We start from the raw sequence: 16,323 nt of genomic DNA on the forward strand, positions 1-16,323 counted from the left end.
TTCGTGTTTTTCCTAGAAAAAACTACAAATACAAGTCATACAATTTTGTAAAACCACAAGTTTTACTTAAACTAAACAGCATTATGGATGTGACAGTTTCAGTCAAAACCTGAAATATACATTTTCAGGGAATGTATTTATTACCAATACATTGAATCATCCATTTATATTTTACAAACCCCTGGTGATAAAGTCCAGACATCAAAAAATATCAGTCTATGCACACGTTTTCTATTTTAAAAGAGAGGAAAAGTAATGGGTTATGGATGAGACAAAATATAGAAGCATATTTTAGATAGACAACATACAACATACTCATACAAACCAGAAGCAATAATACCCAACAAATGGAGAAGGGATGGCTCTTCATAAAACATAAAATAGTTTTTAGTTTTCATATGCCCATTTATGAGGAAATGGACCGTTATGGATGTGACAATTCTGTTATGGATTTGACAATTCACTTACCTGACTATGAAAACTTAGTAAATTAATTTTTTTAGAAACATTTTTGAACATACAATATACAATATATATGTACAATATACCTTCCCAAATTTGTACATGTTTATATTAGTTTAGGCTACCTGTTTAAACCCAGTTTAATGGAAATACAGTTTTTTCGCCCAGTAGAACAATAGGACACTTCTACTCCGCTGAGCAGAGACGGGAAGATACCACAGGTGCTGTCCTCTTCATTTTTGCCCACCCTTGGCATGCATTATTCATGCTATATCTTCTAGGCTTAGACCTGTGCCCTGGGCCTTTAGGCCAGTCTGATCCCTGCATGAACTACAGCTAAAAAGTTTAGCTTGTTTCTTCACCAGTTTTGTGCGACCAATTCTAAAGCTCTAAATCAAACGGAAATCTCCTGACCCCTGCTTTCCAGTGCTTGTGGGGCACAGCGGCGTGAAATTGTACAGGCTTTAATGTCTATAGAGACTTTCAGAGGCTATTACGCAGTTGAAAGCAAGAACCAAGCTTTTGATGGCTTACTGTAAATAAACACAGTTAGGGGCAAAGGGGAAAACCAATGGCTGTATAAACATCAGTGTTATGTTCCTCACTTTCCCATATTACTTGAATCTGCGTTTCTTTCTCACCCCGTTCTGTTGTGGTGCACGATATAGTCTGAATTTCATATTATTACGCCGTCTGCATGACAGAGCGGGCCACGTCTCAAATGCAAGGGGACGTTGTTGAACTTTTTCTCTGATTTAACATTTGCGTCCAGGTCACTAGCCACTAGCATTTTATTACATTCCTCATGAACTTTTATGGTTTTATTTTCCCAGTTGTCAACAGCACTGCCACCAGTTAGTCACTCAGGGCCCTATCATACACCCGGCGCAATGCGACGCCAGGCATGATGTGTTTTTTGCTAGTTTCAGCCCGACGCAGTTATCATTTTCACATCCAGCACCACGTTGTTTAAATAGCAAATGCACTTGTATCTGTTCGCCGATGGGCGTGCTGTTCTGAAAACGAGGTGTGTTCACGAGCATTGTTGGCGCATTGCTATTCTGAGGCAACTGAAAACGATTTCACTATTGACCAACTAAATCCTGGTCTAAAGTCAATGGTGCATTATGCGCCTATACAAGCATACACTGCTTATTACACACACAGGGACGTGCAGCTGCACACAAACATGCCAAATATAAAAAATGAAAGGATGTAAATGTAAAAATGTAAAATATTATTTTTGTGTACATAAACATTAAAAATCGTCTTGTGCTGTAGATGGTCTGCTCGCTAGTATTAACCTCGCGCACAAGCACTCTTGAGTAGACAATTGTAAAATTACTAGGCTCCTTTTCTCAGGAGACAAATCTGAGAAGCAGATTAAGTAAAGCTCTCAATGTGCTCCCCATTCAAACTCCTTTATGTCTTGGAGAAGTAATTGAGGTATTAAAGTAATCTCATTTGTATTCTCCGTTTCCTATACTGTAGGTACCCCACACTTTTACCAAACCTATAACATTTCGAGCAAGCCATATGCAAAATAACCCTGTGAAATGGACTTTCCTGAGGAAACTGTTCTTTATGGCTCCAAACTCGCTGAGCCAATTACCCCAAACAGTCACTGGAGGCAGATGTTTGTATTCGCTCTGCCCACATCTTAGCATTGTAAAACAATGTCTGGAGAAAACAGATCGGTCGTATTTGAACAATCACAAAAAGGCAGAAGGCCTCGTTCCGGTGGGTCTGTTGGTGCCCGGGCCCGGACGGGGACGGTTGACACATATGCAGAGTAAGCATTTCTCAGCCATCTTTTGATTCTTGCACATATTAACCTCCGGCGGTAATTTCCATTAAAGCTCCTCAACCTCCTGTTGTCACAGAAGTTGTTAAGAACTTGTTAAGTCCACTGCTGAGTTTGAGTGTCCTCATAAACATTTGAAGGGTTGAGGGCACGGGCCCCGGCTGCTTACTTTTAAAGCCCCGCTAAGCTCAAGTCCTCCATCATTTATTAATGAGCTCTTAGGAGGCCTTGAATTTTTAAAGCATTGCGGCTGGAGATTACAATTTAGCCCAAACCGGTTGTCCGTAACCCCATCTGGATTTTGCTGACTATTACGTGCTGTTCTTCTCTCTTGCGATTGTAATTACTCTTAATGCAAAAGCTTAATTTATTACGAAAGGCTGTTCGAGCCTTTCACGCTATGAAATTCTTAGCCTTTTTCTAGCAGCTTTGTTTTTTGTGCGTTCTGCATACATTTTATTCGTGCCTCTCCCATTTTCTTTATTTTTGGTAACATGACTATTAGGGTGACCCTGGATGAACCTTCAGTTAAAGTGATCTCTGCATATTGCAGACAATCTCTGCTTCTAGGGCCATTGCGAATGTTGTGAGGACAGCTACTTTTGCCATTGGCCTCCCTATCCCAGATTTAAAGCGCCTCTTGGACATTTCGCATACAGATTTGAACTCGCTGTGCTATGCATTGTGGAATGTCAACATCAGAGCTTAAAATTTGCCTGCAGCCCCTTATACTCATATTCACTTGAGGATAAGGGAAGAATGTTATTGCCGTTATGTCAGGTTGGTATTCTATGGCGATAGTGTATATTATTTAGAGGTCAAGAGAGGAAATCTGGACATTTCTTTCACAACTAAAGGTTTTTGTTAAAATGCCAGTGGCAAAATATAGATTTTGTTGTACACAGGAGGCACCTAAAGCGTGAGCAGCTAAAGAGCAGATTACAGTCATTCCATATGATATATAAGATTTGGAGTCAACACCAACCCCGCGCTTTGACATAAGTTATGCCGCGGTCACATTATAGACTTTTCGTTCCATTGACTTCCATACGCATACGAATGCGACAGACCGGAAACGCAAGCCCGTCTGAATATATTTCGCATTTTGCTGCGTAGCAAAGTTCAAGTTTGGTGAACTCTGACCTGCAAATTCGCGTCACATGAATGAATGCGTGAGACCAATAGAAGATAAAAACGTGACAACATGACCTCTCGGTACAGAAATGTAAAAGATGGTGGAATTGCTCTCGCCCATTTTTGCAGCACCGTCCAAACAAATTTCGCATGCTTAAGTCTAGTGTGACCGCAGAATTATCTGTTCACTAGTAAAAGACCTATTTTAGTTTTGGTTAGAACGTATGAGAATTTGTTAATGAAAGTATTTCTTTAAGTCTTTATGAGTCTCAATATTTATGTAGAAATTTTGAAGAAATGCTCTGGAATGTTTAAAAATAATAAAAATATATTTGAAAAATAATAAAAACCAAAATATAAACAATTTCATAAAAATGACTTGTTAGTCAAGGCAAAAAGTTTGTTAAATGCAGGATTTCAAGGTTTCATTTAACAGTACAATGACACATTATTTTGAGAAGAAATTACTTCTTTTTAAATGTGTCACTGTGATATGTCCTTCCAAAAATGACATTATAATAAATTTCATAAAATTTATTCACTCTCACGTTGCACCAAATATGAATTACTATTTTCATCGCATCCTCATCACATCACAATCCTATCCACATCACTGAATACGAGTAGATGACAAATACACATGTGTCCTAAATTGTGACATAGCAAACATGCAGTAAACAAACCGTGTTAATATATCATTTTATATTATTAATATTTCTATTTATAATATAAAATAGCATAAGAGAGGTTTATCTATATGAGGTTTTTTTCTATTTTATTGCTGTCACACCAAAGGACACATTTAAGGTATATTTGTCAACTACCCACATACTGTATGTATATATCTTCATATTGTATATTTACATGTTCTTCTGTCTTCTGTATTACATGGTCTCATATCGTCATTGTCGGGCAGACACCTCATATCTCCATTTTTCATGATTTTATTTTATTAATAAATTATTATTGGTCATCTGTGGGTTTTAAAAAGATTTAACAAAAAATAGTTTCAATAGTTTCAAAAAGTATTAAAATGAGCTTTGACAACACCGTCAAATAAATGATTGTTGAATTATTTCCTGGAAAATGGCAATTTAGGAGAAATTAAGTTTTAGTCCAACAGTGACGATATGTGTGTTATAGGAAAATGAAATTCATACAGATTTGGTACAACTGATGAACAAATGAACAAAACTGTTACATCCGGTTGAGTTTTTACACTGCATTTCAGTGTATTTTGTATTTATTATATTTGTATTTATGTATTTAGAATACCTAACAGTGCAACTCAATCTCAAGGCAAATATAACCATTTTACGAGGTGGATAAATCTGTTTCTGTTTATTTTTCTATTATATTTTTTATTAAGCATTTTTGTATGATTCACTTTGTGCGGATTCATACAAACATAGAAATTCTGGAAATATTCCATTGACGTCATAAATTTGTGCTGAGTCAGCAGCATTACATTAGCAATGTTTATATTAGTTATGTTTAAGAAAAACAACGAGTTCAGAAGAATCTTTTATCCCTCAAGTCAATGTGACTGACAATATCTTGGCAGCAGGTGTTCTGCTGGATGCCGTCCAATCACAGGGCATTTCTGTGTTATGTGCCAAAGCCGAAGCCAATCAATTTTCGAGAGAAATGTTCCCACTGTCTCATCATCCAGCTGAGTCCTGTTCAAAGCACTCTTCAATCATCTACATGAATTGTGTATCACCAATGCAAGCTGCTTTGCGAGCATCCCAAAACAAGCCCCTCTCCTTAGGTTTTGCGCTAGAGAACTTACATTGGAACAGGCGAGTCACAATATTTTGCATCTGTTTCTTTATTGTAAATGCACTGTGGATAGAAACGGTATAAAATGTAATATTGCACAATATAAATCAATTGCACTTTCTCAAGATATAACGATGCATCTGTGTTTATGCTACAAGAATAAGTTTCATTCAGGTGTGTTCAGATTAAACAAAACCTTTGAATTAGAACCAATATTGTGAGGTGAACAAATATTTTTTAATTGAACATATTATTATTTCTTTGAAATATATAGTTATTAAAATATCCTTTAGTTTGAATTATGAAGTTTCTTGGAATACTAGCTAAATACAGTGTTTGGCACTGTTGTAAAAGTGAGTGTACTGAGGAAAGCTGATTTCTGAATAACTAATACAAAGACTGTTGAAAGCTAAATAAATGCCAAGCACATTTTGTATATACATAGCCCTCTGTATGTTACCTGCATTATTAAACTCCCCAACTGTTGTGTCATTGTGATCATTTAACTACTTAAGGCGGGTAAACAAGCACAAGATTTCAGTGATTGACTGCCATCATATTGACAATTTAATTGAATAAAAGACAAGATTGAACAGAGTGGTGTGTGGTGCAAGTTATAGTCTAGACCTATTTGTTCTTGTGTTGTATGTCTTCCGCATAACACTGCAATAAACACATTCTGTTTAACCAGACTGGTCCAATTCTACAGACAAATCAGTCATATTATTAAACATTTCTACTATGTGAGTCCAAACAATAACCTTTATGAAAAATTGAGCTGGAATTTGTAGGTTTCACAATTGGGTTGTAAATACAATGTTGTATTCACTAAAACATTTCAGAATTGTGTAAATACCTCTGTTGTCACAGAAAATGGTTTTACAGAAATGCTTGTGGAATATTATTTGATACATAAATCTTTATAATAAAGACAATCACAGCTAGTATTTTCATAAATTAAAGTTTTTTTCTTTTTTCCTTGCTTTTTTCTTTTCCGAGGACACCAACTAGGTAAACCAATTTTCATTCATACATTTACATCCTAACCAATTCTGACAAACTAATTGTGCATCCCCCACAATTTCCAAGAAAAATATTTCTACAAAGCCATAGATTATTAGTGCATGCAGTCAAATGATTCTGCATTCACTCGCTAGGAATAATCTCATTTATTCTGTCATAGAATAATAATCCATTTTCATTTAAACCCTCTCTAGATAAAATTGAAGAAATGGCCGTAAGGGAGACATCTGGGAAAGAAGGAAGGAAGAAAGAGATGTATTGGTATCTCAGGTATCAAATCTACTTTATAATTCTCAAAAGTTTGTGCTTTGCTGATTAGATGCCTTTGATGTAATACCTCCAAAGCATCTTTGTGGCAAACTAGCATTAAGCTTTGATGTTTCATGTCACCTCTGCAGGGACCCTAAAGGAAAAAAAGGGATAAATGTAGAGAGGATAGAGAGATCTCAGAGTTAAACATACATGAGTATTAAAGCCATACACAAACATACCGCATCCCTGCTCTCTTACATTACTAACTTGTCTAAATCTAAGGAGAAATGTGTAATCCCTTTGGAAAACGTGAGATCAAGGAACATCAGCAGTTCCCAAACTTAGAGTTTATCAGAGTTTGAAATCCATTAGTGCCCGTGGCCTATGTTCCAAACAGTGGAGAACAGTGAGTGTTTCTTCATATTTATCCTTTTAGGAAAGCACAATTCCACACAAGTCCTCGCTGATGAGGAGGGATTCCCAAATTCAAACAAATTCCTAGCGGTACGTTAGAGGAACCAGAGTTTCCAGCGAGCATGCTTCTTGGACTCAGTCTTGGACTTGCGCTTGGGTGTGGAGGTAAACACCTCGTGTGTGTAAGGCAGAGAGGGGTAGGACGGCTCTTCTAGAGGACACAGTCTCTTCATTAAGGGCTGGAATTTATCCTCTTGAAGTTTAAAATCTAGTTCCACACTGAAAGAGAAAAAGAGCAGCATTTTAGTTCACATACTGTATTGAGAGTGAAAATATTTATTAAAATAGACCAAACGTGTTTTACATTCCCTAAGAGCAATACAAAAAAAATCTAAGGGTTAACATGCATTTCTGGTCATGTTGTACACACATTCATGCTATTCTCAAAAAATATATTTTCTCTCTTTCATTCACTCTTTTATCAGAATGTATGTTTTATTTCCTCTCAAATTATAATCAAGGAAGTTTGCTGCCGTAACATGGCCACAACAGGCGCAGTGATATCACACAGCGCATGTGGAAATAGGCTAACTTCCGTCAACATATCCAACGTGACCAACTGCTTGCACAAGGAGCGTGATATCACTGCGCCTGTTGCGGCCATGTTACGGCTGCAAACTTCCTTGATTATTACGCCGGAATGGGAGTATAGTTCCTAATCATATCGGCCTATAGAATCGCAACTTTTCATTTTCCGACGGTCTTGGCACACGATATAAGTACAGAAGAGTCAAGTTTTAAATAGGACAAATATCGAAACTCTTTGGTCATTTTTGAACGCGATGCTACTGGTCTAATTGGATTCAATGATCTATGCTAAGCTATGCTAAAAGTGCTATCGCCAGACCCAGAGATCGGTTGAACAGATTCCAAAACATTAAAACTCAACTTATTAACTCTGGGGGAGTTGGAGAATGAGCATATTTCCAAAAAAAGTGGAGTGCTCCTTTAAACCACCTGATTATCAGAATGTATGTTTTATTTCCTCTCAAATTACTTTATTTCCACTAACAACACCTAGGCCCCTCAGGCTACCGATAGCTGTTTGGTCTTTTATTTTATTCTTGGCCATTATTGGGCTTTTTTTCTTAGAAAACTCACATTCAGGTCTATGCTAATAAATATGCCCACAATTCCTTATGGATAAAATTGAAGTCAATACACTTTTTCTCTGTTTAAAATCATGTTTCACTTTGAACTATGTTACAATTTGGAAATAAAATCAGTTATAAAACCCATTTCATGTTAACATGTTTTCCTGCTTTACCGGATGCTATGAATTTAAAGGAACACTCCACTTTTTTTGGAAATAGGCTCATTCTCCAACTCCCCCAGAGTTAATAAGTTGAGTTTTACCGTTTTAGAATCTATTCAGCCGATCTCTGGGTCTGGCGATAGCACTTTTAGCATAGCTTAGCATAGATCATTAAATCCAATTAGACCTGTAGCATCGCGTTCAAAAATGACCAAAGAGTTTCGATATTTGTCCTATTTAAAACTTGACTCTTCTGTACTTATATTGTGTGCTAAGACCGGCGGAAAATGAAAAGTTGCGATTTTATAGGCCGATATGATTAGGGACTATACTCCCATTCCGGCGTAATAATCAAGGAAGTTTGCTGCCGTAACATGGCCGCAACAGGCGCAGTGATATCACACAACGCATGTGGAAATAGGCTAACTTCCGTCAACATATCCAACGTGACCAACTGCTTGCACAAGGAGCGTGATATCACTGTGGAGTTGGAGAATGAGCCTATTTCCAAAAAAGTGGAGTGTTCCTTTAAACCACCTGATTCTTTACCTGTTGCATCTTGACAACAATATTTAATTACATTTATTTTAGGAGTGTGTGCGTTTTGTCGTAGTAAACCAGTAATTTTTTGGTCCCCATGAAGAAAACGGCTTATAAATGAAATGAAATGAAGTTTGTGTGAGAGGTTAGGGTAGGTGTTCTCAACTCTGGATCCTTTTCCTGCCGAGTTTAGCCCCAACTCTGATAAAACACACCTGAACAGGCTAATCAACATCTTCAGGAATAGGCGCGTTCAACCTAATGCGCCGCTGTGCAAATCTATCGCCGTATGACAATAAAGTAACATGAGAGTGATTCAAGAGCAATCTAATCTCGGCAGGAAAATGGATCTCGCAGGCCAGAGTTGAGAGTTGAGAACCCCTGGTTTAAGGGATAGAATATACAGTTTATACAGTATAAAAAGTTTTTTAGAAAGTCCTTATAAACTTTGGAAGCTCCACATGTATGTGTGTGTGTGTGTATGTACCCACGTAACTGTACAGTGGGGACAAATTTGTATCGAAAAGTGAGTAAAACCTAACAAATCCTAGCAAAACCTCCATTTGTGGACATCCTCGTTTTGTTTTTTCCAAATTGTTAAAATACAAGTTGTCTATTAGGGTTCATGTTAAAATGTGGGTTCAGGGTGAGGTTATTTTATTTACGTATAACTAGCTGCGTATAAAAACAATAAAAGTCTATGGAATGTCCTCATTTAGATAAGTACTGTGGGTGTGGGATTGTTATTCCACAGTCATGTGACCTCGTCTTTCCTCATAATCCCATGACAATCATCTGATTCCTGATCACTGCAGTGGCTAAACTCCCAGATTAAAAGTTACAGGCAGTTTTAATCTGATTTTAATGAAATCATTCACAAAACAGCAGGGACTCGGCAGTATGAAGAACACAGAGACTCATCACCACAGGTCATACTACTCTGTCAGGAATGACTAGAGAGAGTCAAATGCAGGGTACAGACAATATTTATTACTGGGTAACCAAACAGCCAGAAGAAGCAGAGAATCATAAACAGTACCCACAGCAGTGCAAACAGAGCACAGTTCAATAGATGACCAAAATGTAAAGGCTCGAGCGCTCGGCCGGGACGATTTGGTTTAAAGGGGGCAGGTTACAGGCTACCCTTGGTCCTTGAGGAATGAAAAATCTCCGAGGTGACAAAAACGGAGAATAATCCACAGTTTTTAGGACTCTCAGTCAGTCAGTGTGAGCACCACCGAAAAGGCACTTGAGATCAGTGTACGATAGGACAGTCTGTGGCGTGGGAAAATAGCAAGACCCCACCAAAAGGAAGTCCCAAACTCTATAGCCACTCGAGGTAAATTTCCAAAAGACAAAGCACCCTTGAAAAGGTGTAATCCACTTTGTAGAAAGACCCATAGCACGGTGAGGCTCCGCAGGGCAGAAAAATACCTCCACAACAGTAATACTTCCTCTTGGCCGGCAACACCCAAGATCCCAGGACTAATCCACTTGGCAAGAACACTCTCGAAAACTGGAAATAACTCCACTTGACTGAGAAATCTCTAGCGGCTGGAATCCCTCCACTCGGTAGAAAGATGCTTGGAGATCGGGCCCCGACCACTTGGTAACGCACACAATAGAGACCGGAAACTAGATAGCCCGACAGCAAACACTCCCTCTACCGGAAAATCCTCCACTTGACAGGGTAGGAGCTAGAACACTAGAACCAGCCCACCATGTAGATCCCTCACGAGGACTGGGTTTGTGATCGCTGGATAGGCCCCAGAACAAAGCAGCAGAGACCCGGAAGTGCACCAATAACTCTGGAGCCAGACAGGACAAGACAAGGTGAAAACTACAAGACTCAATATAGCAAGACAAGACTAGGTTTTAGCAAGATTCAAGAGATCAACCAAAAGGGTATTAACACTAAAGGACTGACAAGGAACAAGTGAAAACACAGGGAATATGAAGGGGCAGAATCAGAGAAGGAGACGAGTAGCCAGCCGTGAAAAGAAGAATCAAGAGTAGATCCAGGTGAAAGCAAGGAACCCTAATAAGGATCTTAACGAGGTAACAAGAGGGGTGAGGTGAAGCACGCGGACTCCGAACACGTGGTGATCTGTCAAAACAGAGTCACGTGTCCGGCATAACAGAGACAGAGGACAAAAAGAGGAAGAAATAGGAAGTGCTAGACCCGAGACCTGACAGTAGCCCCCCCCCCAGTGGCGCCACCGGGCGTCCTAGGAGGGGGCTCACCTCGTCGCCGGTAGAAGTCCATGATCAGAGATGGATCCAGGATGTCCCGTGACGGCACCCAACTTCTCTCCTCTGCGCCATAACCCTCTCAGTCCAAAAGATATTGTACGCCCCTGCCCCAGCGACTGACGTCGAGTAATCTCCTAACCATATAGGTCGGAAAGCCATCCACAAGACGAGGGGGAGGAGGAGCAGTTCGGCTGCTGATAGGATGGAGGGATGAGGAAACCACAGGCTTGACCCTGGAAACATGAAAAACAGGGTGTACCCGACCCAGGGGAGGGGGAAGTCGGAGCCGAACAGCCACCGGATTAACCACCATGATGATGCGGTAAAGACCAATGAATCTGGGTGCCAGCTTCCGAGAAGGCGCTCGGAGAGGCAAATCCTTGGTAGAGAACCATACCCGCTGACCACACACATAGGTAGGAGGAGAGGACAGGTGACGATCGGCTGCTGCTTTGGTCCGTCTTACGGTTCGGGCCAAAACCTCTCTGGCCTTTTTCCAGGTGTGACGGCATCGACGGACGAAGGCCAGAGCAGACGGGACCAGCATCGGGTTCCTGTGATGGAAATAGAGGTGGATTATAACCCAACGAGCAGAAAAAAAGGGGTCATACCTGATGCAGCTGAAGGAAGAGAGTTGTGGGCGTACTCTGCCCACGAGAGTTGAGAGCACCAAGAACTAGGGTAACTAGATGTCAAACAGCGGAGCATTCTAGAAAGATCCTGGTTGGCCCGCTCACATTGCCCATTGGTCTGGGGATGAAAACCAGAAGACAGACTCGCAGAGGCCCCGATCTGTCTACAGAACTCTTTCCAGAACCGGGAAGAAAAATGAGGACCCCTATCTGAAACCACGTCGATCGGCAAGCCATGGAGCCGGAAAACGTGATCCACCATCAGTTGAGCAGTCTCCCGGGAGGAGGGGAGCTTGGGTAGAGGGATGAAGTGAGCCGCCTTGGAGAAGCGGTCCACCACCGTGAGAACCACGGTATTGCCATTAGAAGAGGGAAGCCCTGTGACGAAATCAAGTGCGATGTGCGACCACGGGCAGGAGGGAATGGGCAGGGGGCGTAGCAGACCAGCGGGAGGGCGATTGAGCGTCTTGCATTGAGCACAGGTTGGGCAGGCCAACACAAACTGTTTGACATCGGCGGCCAGGGATGGCCACCAAAAACGCTGGCGGATGGCAGCCAACGTTCCCTTGATTCCTGGATGGCAGACCAGTTTGGATGAGTGACCCCATCGAAGAACTTCCAGACGCAACGCAGCCGGTACAGACAATCGACCCCCTGGGCACTCGACTGGCACTTGCACCCCTCGACCGGCCAGGACCACCCGCCGCTCGATGCCCCTGGAGAGAGCTCCGATCACCCTCCTCATGGGGAGGATAGCCTCAACTAAGAGCTCTTTCTCTGGGGCCTCGAATTGACGAGAGAGGGCATCAGGTTTGGTATTCTTAGCCCCTGGCCGGTACGAGAGGGTAAAGTTAAATCTGCCAAAGAAGAGTGCCCAGCGGGCCTGCCGCGGACACAATCTCTTGGCCGAACGGATGTATTCTAAATTTTTATGTTCCGTCCAGACCAAGAAAGGCTGCGCTGCTCCTTCCAGCCAATGGCGCCACTCACCCAGGGCCAGTCTAAACGCTAACAACTCTCGGTTGCCTATGTCGTAGTTACGTTCGGCAGGGTTGAGGCGGTGGGAGTAAAAGGCACAGGGGTGCACCTTCCCATCCATAGGAGATCACTGTGATAAGACTGCGCCGACCCCGACGTCCGATGCATCGACCTCAACAATGAATTGACATGCAGGATCTGGAACAGACAAAACAGGTGCAGAGACAAACCGGGACTTCAATGAATCAAAAGCGACCTGAGCGTCCTTATTCCACCTGAATGTCACCTTGGTGGAGGTCAACGCAGTGAGAGGAGCGGCAATGAGGCCGAAGTTCCTGATGAATCGCCGGTAGAAATTGGCGAAACCCAGGAAGCGCTGGAGGGCCTTGCGAGAGTCGGGTAAGGGATACCTATTCTTAACAGTGATGTCGTTCAAACCTCGATAATCAATACAAGGGCGGAGGGAGCCGTCCTTCTTCCCAACAAAGAAGAACCCAGTGCCCACAGGGGAAGATGAGTGACGGATGAGACCAGCTAAAAGGGATTCTTGGATGTACTTTTCCATAGCCTCTCTTTCAGGACCGGAAAGGGAGTACAAACGGCCCTTAGGCGGAGAAGTACCCGGACACTACTCTACTCATTAAACTGCCCCATCTTTCACTGTCCTGCGCTACAAATGAGCATATTGGCAATCAATGCCGTTCGGCTCATCAGGTATATTCATTTTTTAAAGATTTGTGCAAAGACTCTAACCAAATTGCTAGGAAGTCAATTATGTTTATTTGTCCTCACAGTGCAGTTTGTGGAAAGGAATCCCTATATATATACACCAGGACAACTGGGCCCTTTGGCTTGCATGCAAACATTTTGACTTGATAAAGCTTTCAATTTGTCTAATCATGATGAAGGAGAGATCGCTTGGTTCATTAGAAACTTTGCTTTGACTTTCGAAGCCTTTGAAAGCATGATAGTGTTTCATCACCAATCCACATGAACCCTAAGCTGAGGACTTTTTACACTGAGCTTCGTCTTTCACATCAGTACATACTGCATCAACAGAACACCGAAAACCCACAAAGACAAAGATATTGCATCTCATTTTCAAGTCTGTCCTGGATTTTCACAGATGATCAGAACGACTTGGTATATGGTATATTTAGATGCTGCAGGGTTTGGTTTTGTCTATTTACAGACGTTGTGAAAGCTCAGCGATTCTCTGCAGACTCTCGGAGGGTGAGAGAATTGAACAGCGTCGTGTTCCTGCGCCGGGTTGAGCTAAACTATACTCTGTAATTAATCACAGGGAAAACCTGAACAGTTACCTTGTGTACACTACCTGCGGGTGCTGTGAAACATATGGGCGGCTGGTGAACAATGCACAGTAAACAATTGCCGTTGGATGTGAGGAATCTGCAAAGCTGACTGTGAATGGTGAGGATATGTTGAGGTATCAAATATTCAAAGAAATGTGTTTTATTTGCTGTTTTGCAAGAACAAATGCTGTTACAAGCAGCATTGCATTCATACTTTAAAGATTCTTTATAATAATCTGTGTAATATACAGCCAAGGAAAAAATTAAGGGACCATTTTAAATTATTTTCAGTTTTTCTGAAGTTAAGATTTATAGGTATGCGTTTAGGGAAAATGATCATTTTTGTTTCTTTCTGTGAACTGCTAACAATATTTCTTCCAAATGTCTGATAAAAAAAATGGTTTCTATTTGCATTTATTTGCAGAAAATGAAAACTGGAGAAAAATACCAAGAAAAATGCTCTGTATTTTTTCAGATCTCAAATGCTGCAAAGAAAACAAGTTAATATTCACTTTTAAGCAATAGACCATATTTGTACATGTATTTAAGAAAGGCTCAAACATTATTTTATATGTGATATTACAGTTTTTATGTGTATTGTCATGCTGTCAGTCTTTCACATTGTTGTTGGATGACTGTCACTCCTGAGGATTGATTTTGGTGAAATTCAACAGACACTGTACTGGAATGGTCACAATACATCTGGAAATGCTGAATAAATGAACATTTGGAATGGCTGTATATCATGTTATTCAAATTATTATCATTATTCTATTGCATTCTTCCGCCCATTTATTTGCTTGTTTGTTTGAACAGAACAACTCGGACAGTCTGCCTCTCCTTATGTCTTCCGCAAGAAGAAAGCCTCAAAGGAACAGCACGCAGGTGAGTAAATTATGACAGAATTCTCATTCCTGGCTGCGCCGGCTGTAAATTCTCAGGAATGTAATTGAAAATGGATTTGAATGAAACATTGTGGGGATATGAAAAGGTGAACGTTAAAATAACTCCCTGTTGTTAACATCAAATATAAGTGGCCGAGGTACTTGCTCAATTATTTGCTTCACTGCCTTTCTGTAATCATGTAACATACACGCACACACATAAACTCAGCCATGGGGATTTGTGTAGTAAATATTTAATCACAGTAACATTGAACATTATCCACAGGGTTGGGTTCAGGAAATGAGCCACTATATAAGGTCATCATACAGAGAAGTTGTCACAAGGGGATATCTTACATTTAACTTGCTTTTAATAATAGAGTCATGTAAAAGGTTTATAGATGCTTACTTCAATGATGCGATGACTGTTTAGTTCACTTACACAAAAGTTGGACTACTTAGAATATTATATTATATGAAAAATTAAAGCATTATTTGTTGGTCATAACAATAAGTTGATAATTGTGTTATCTTTTGTGTTTTGTCATTGTTTTCTTTTTAGCTAAATTTCCCTTTTTATAACCAAAACGTTTCTATAAATACAAATAAAACCACCCTACTAGAGTGTGAGAACTAGCCCCGGTCTCTCCAACACAATCTCACCGCAATTCGTAACTATTTTGAGAGGTGGCTAATTCGTGTGAATTTGTACGATCTCATTTGTATGTTTCGCGTCAGTGACGTTGGGGCTTCAGTATGGCTTTTTTCTAATAATCGTACGTTTTTGTACGATTCACATCTAATTTTTGCGAATAGCCACCTCGTAAAATCAACAAGTCCTCAAACTCATACGACCACATAGGTCGTTTACAACGTTCCCCAAATACGACCCCTTGGAGCGTTTCCTAAAATAGCGCTTCTACTGGCAGCAGGAGAAGCTTTTGTCTACCATTATTATAAAATTATATTTTGTATTGATGACACGTATTGGAGTGTGATTTTCACTTTAAACTGTCAGGATGAACTCTATTTACATTACAAATTACAACATTCACGCATTTTGAGCAAGCAAGGCAACCCATTTATTTATTGTATAACATAAAACACAGCATATAAAACAGTCACAATTGTTTTTCAAAACGTACAAATATTACAAGCGTACCGAGGTCAAACGATCGATTTTTATGAGGAAAAGACGCTGAAATAAGCATCATCTGCAGTAAATCTTCACGTCCTGTGAACTTCCCAGTTTAACACACGTTCCGCCAGACGAAGTGAAAGGTCAGCGGTGATTGTGAGAAAGCATTGGTTCTCGTGTATCTTGTGACCGATTGCGTCATTACGTCTGCACTGAATGTGAAGTCTTATTGGCTCTCGATTGCGTCACGACGTCAGTCTGAACGAGCTCTGCCTACATGCATTGCATACATCGATAATCTTAGTCTAAATTTATTTCTGGCTTCAATTCAGAAGGTTTGCAACGCGATTTGTTTTGTAATATACTGTTTGTTTGTCAATTATGCAATAAATACCTGTG

General features: G+C 40.5%; 1 protein-coding gene and 1 long non-coding RNA gene across 3 annotated transcripts in view; one reads left to right on the top strand and one right to left on the bottom strand.

The window, feature by feature from the left end:
• Positions 1-5,229: 5,229 nt before the first annotated feature.
• insyn2ab (inhibitory synaptic factor 2Ab) overlaps positions 5,230-16,323 on the bottom strand; it is a 50,284-nt gene continuing 39,190 nt past the window's right edge. Inside the window, exons 4-5 of one of the 2 annotated variants that reach the window (XR_008963670.1) lie at positions 6,716-7,150; positions 5,230-6,608 (exon numbers count right to left, since the gene is read on the bottom strand). Coding sequence is in view for 1 of the 2 variants with exons in the window: in XM_057344045.1 (XP_057200028.1) it covers positions 6,967-7,150 (184 nt within the window). In the remaining variant the exon portion in view is untranslated. Of the gene's footprint in view, positions 7,151-16,323 lie in introns of both variants that reach the window. The other variant, XM_057344045.1, reaches the window with a different exon arrangement.
• The window catches only part of LOC130559855 (uncharacterized), a 29,671-nt gene continuing 27,171 nt past the window's right edge, over positions 13,824-16,323 (top strand). The window contains exons 1-2 of the long non-coding RNA XR_008963621.1: positions 13,824-14,020; positions 14,719-14,787. This is a non-coding gene — a long non-coding RNA (uncharacterized LOC130559855). The remainder of the gene's footprint in view (positions 14,021-14,718; positions 14,788-16,323) is intronic.

This window comes from Triplophysa rosa, linkage group LG10, assembly GCF_024868665.1.
Source record: "Triplophysa rosa linkage group LG10, Trosa_1v2, whole genome shotgun sequence".
In the NCBI taxonomy this organism is placed as follows: domain Eukaryota; kingdom Metazoa; phylum Chordata; class Actinopteri; order Cypriniformes; family Nemacheilidae; genus Triplophysa; species Triplophysa rosa.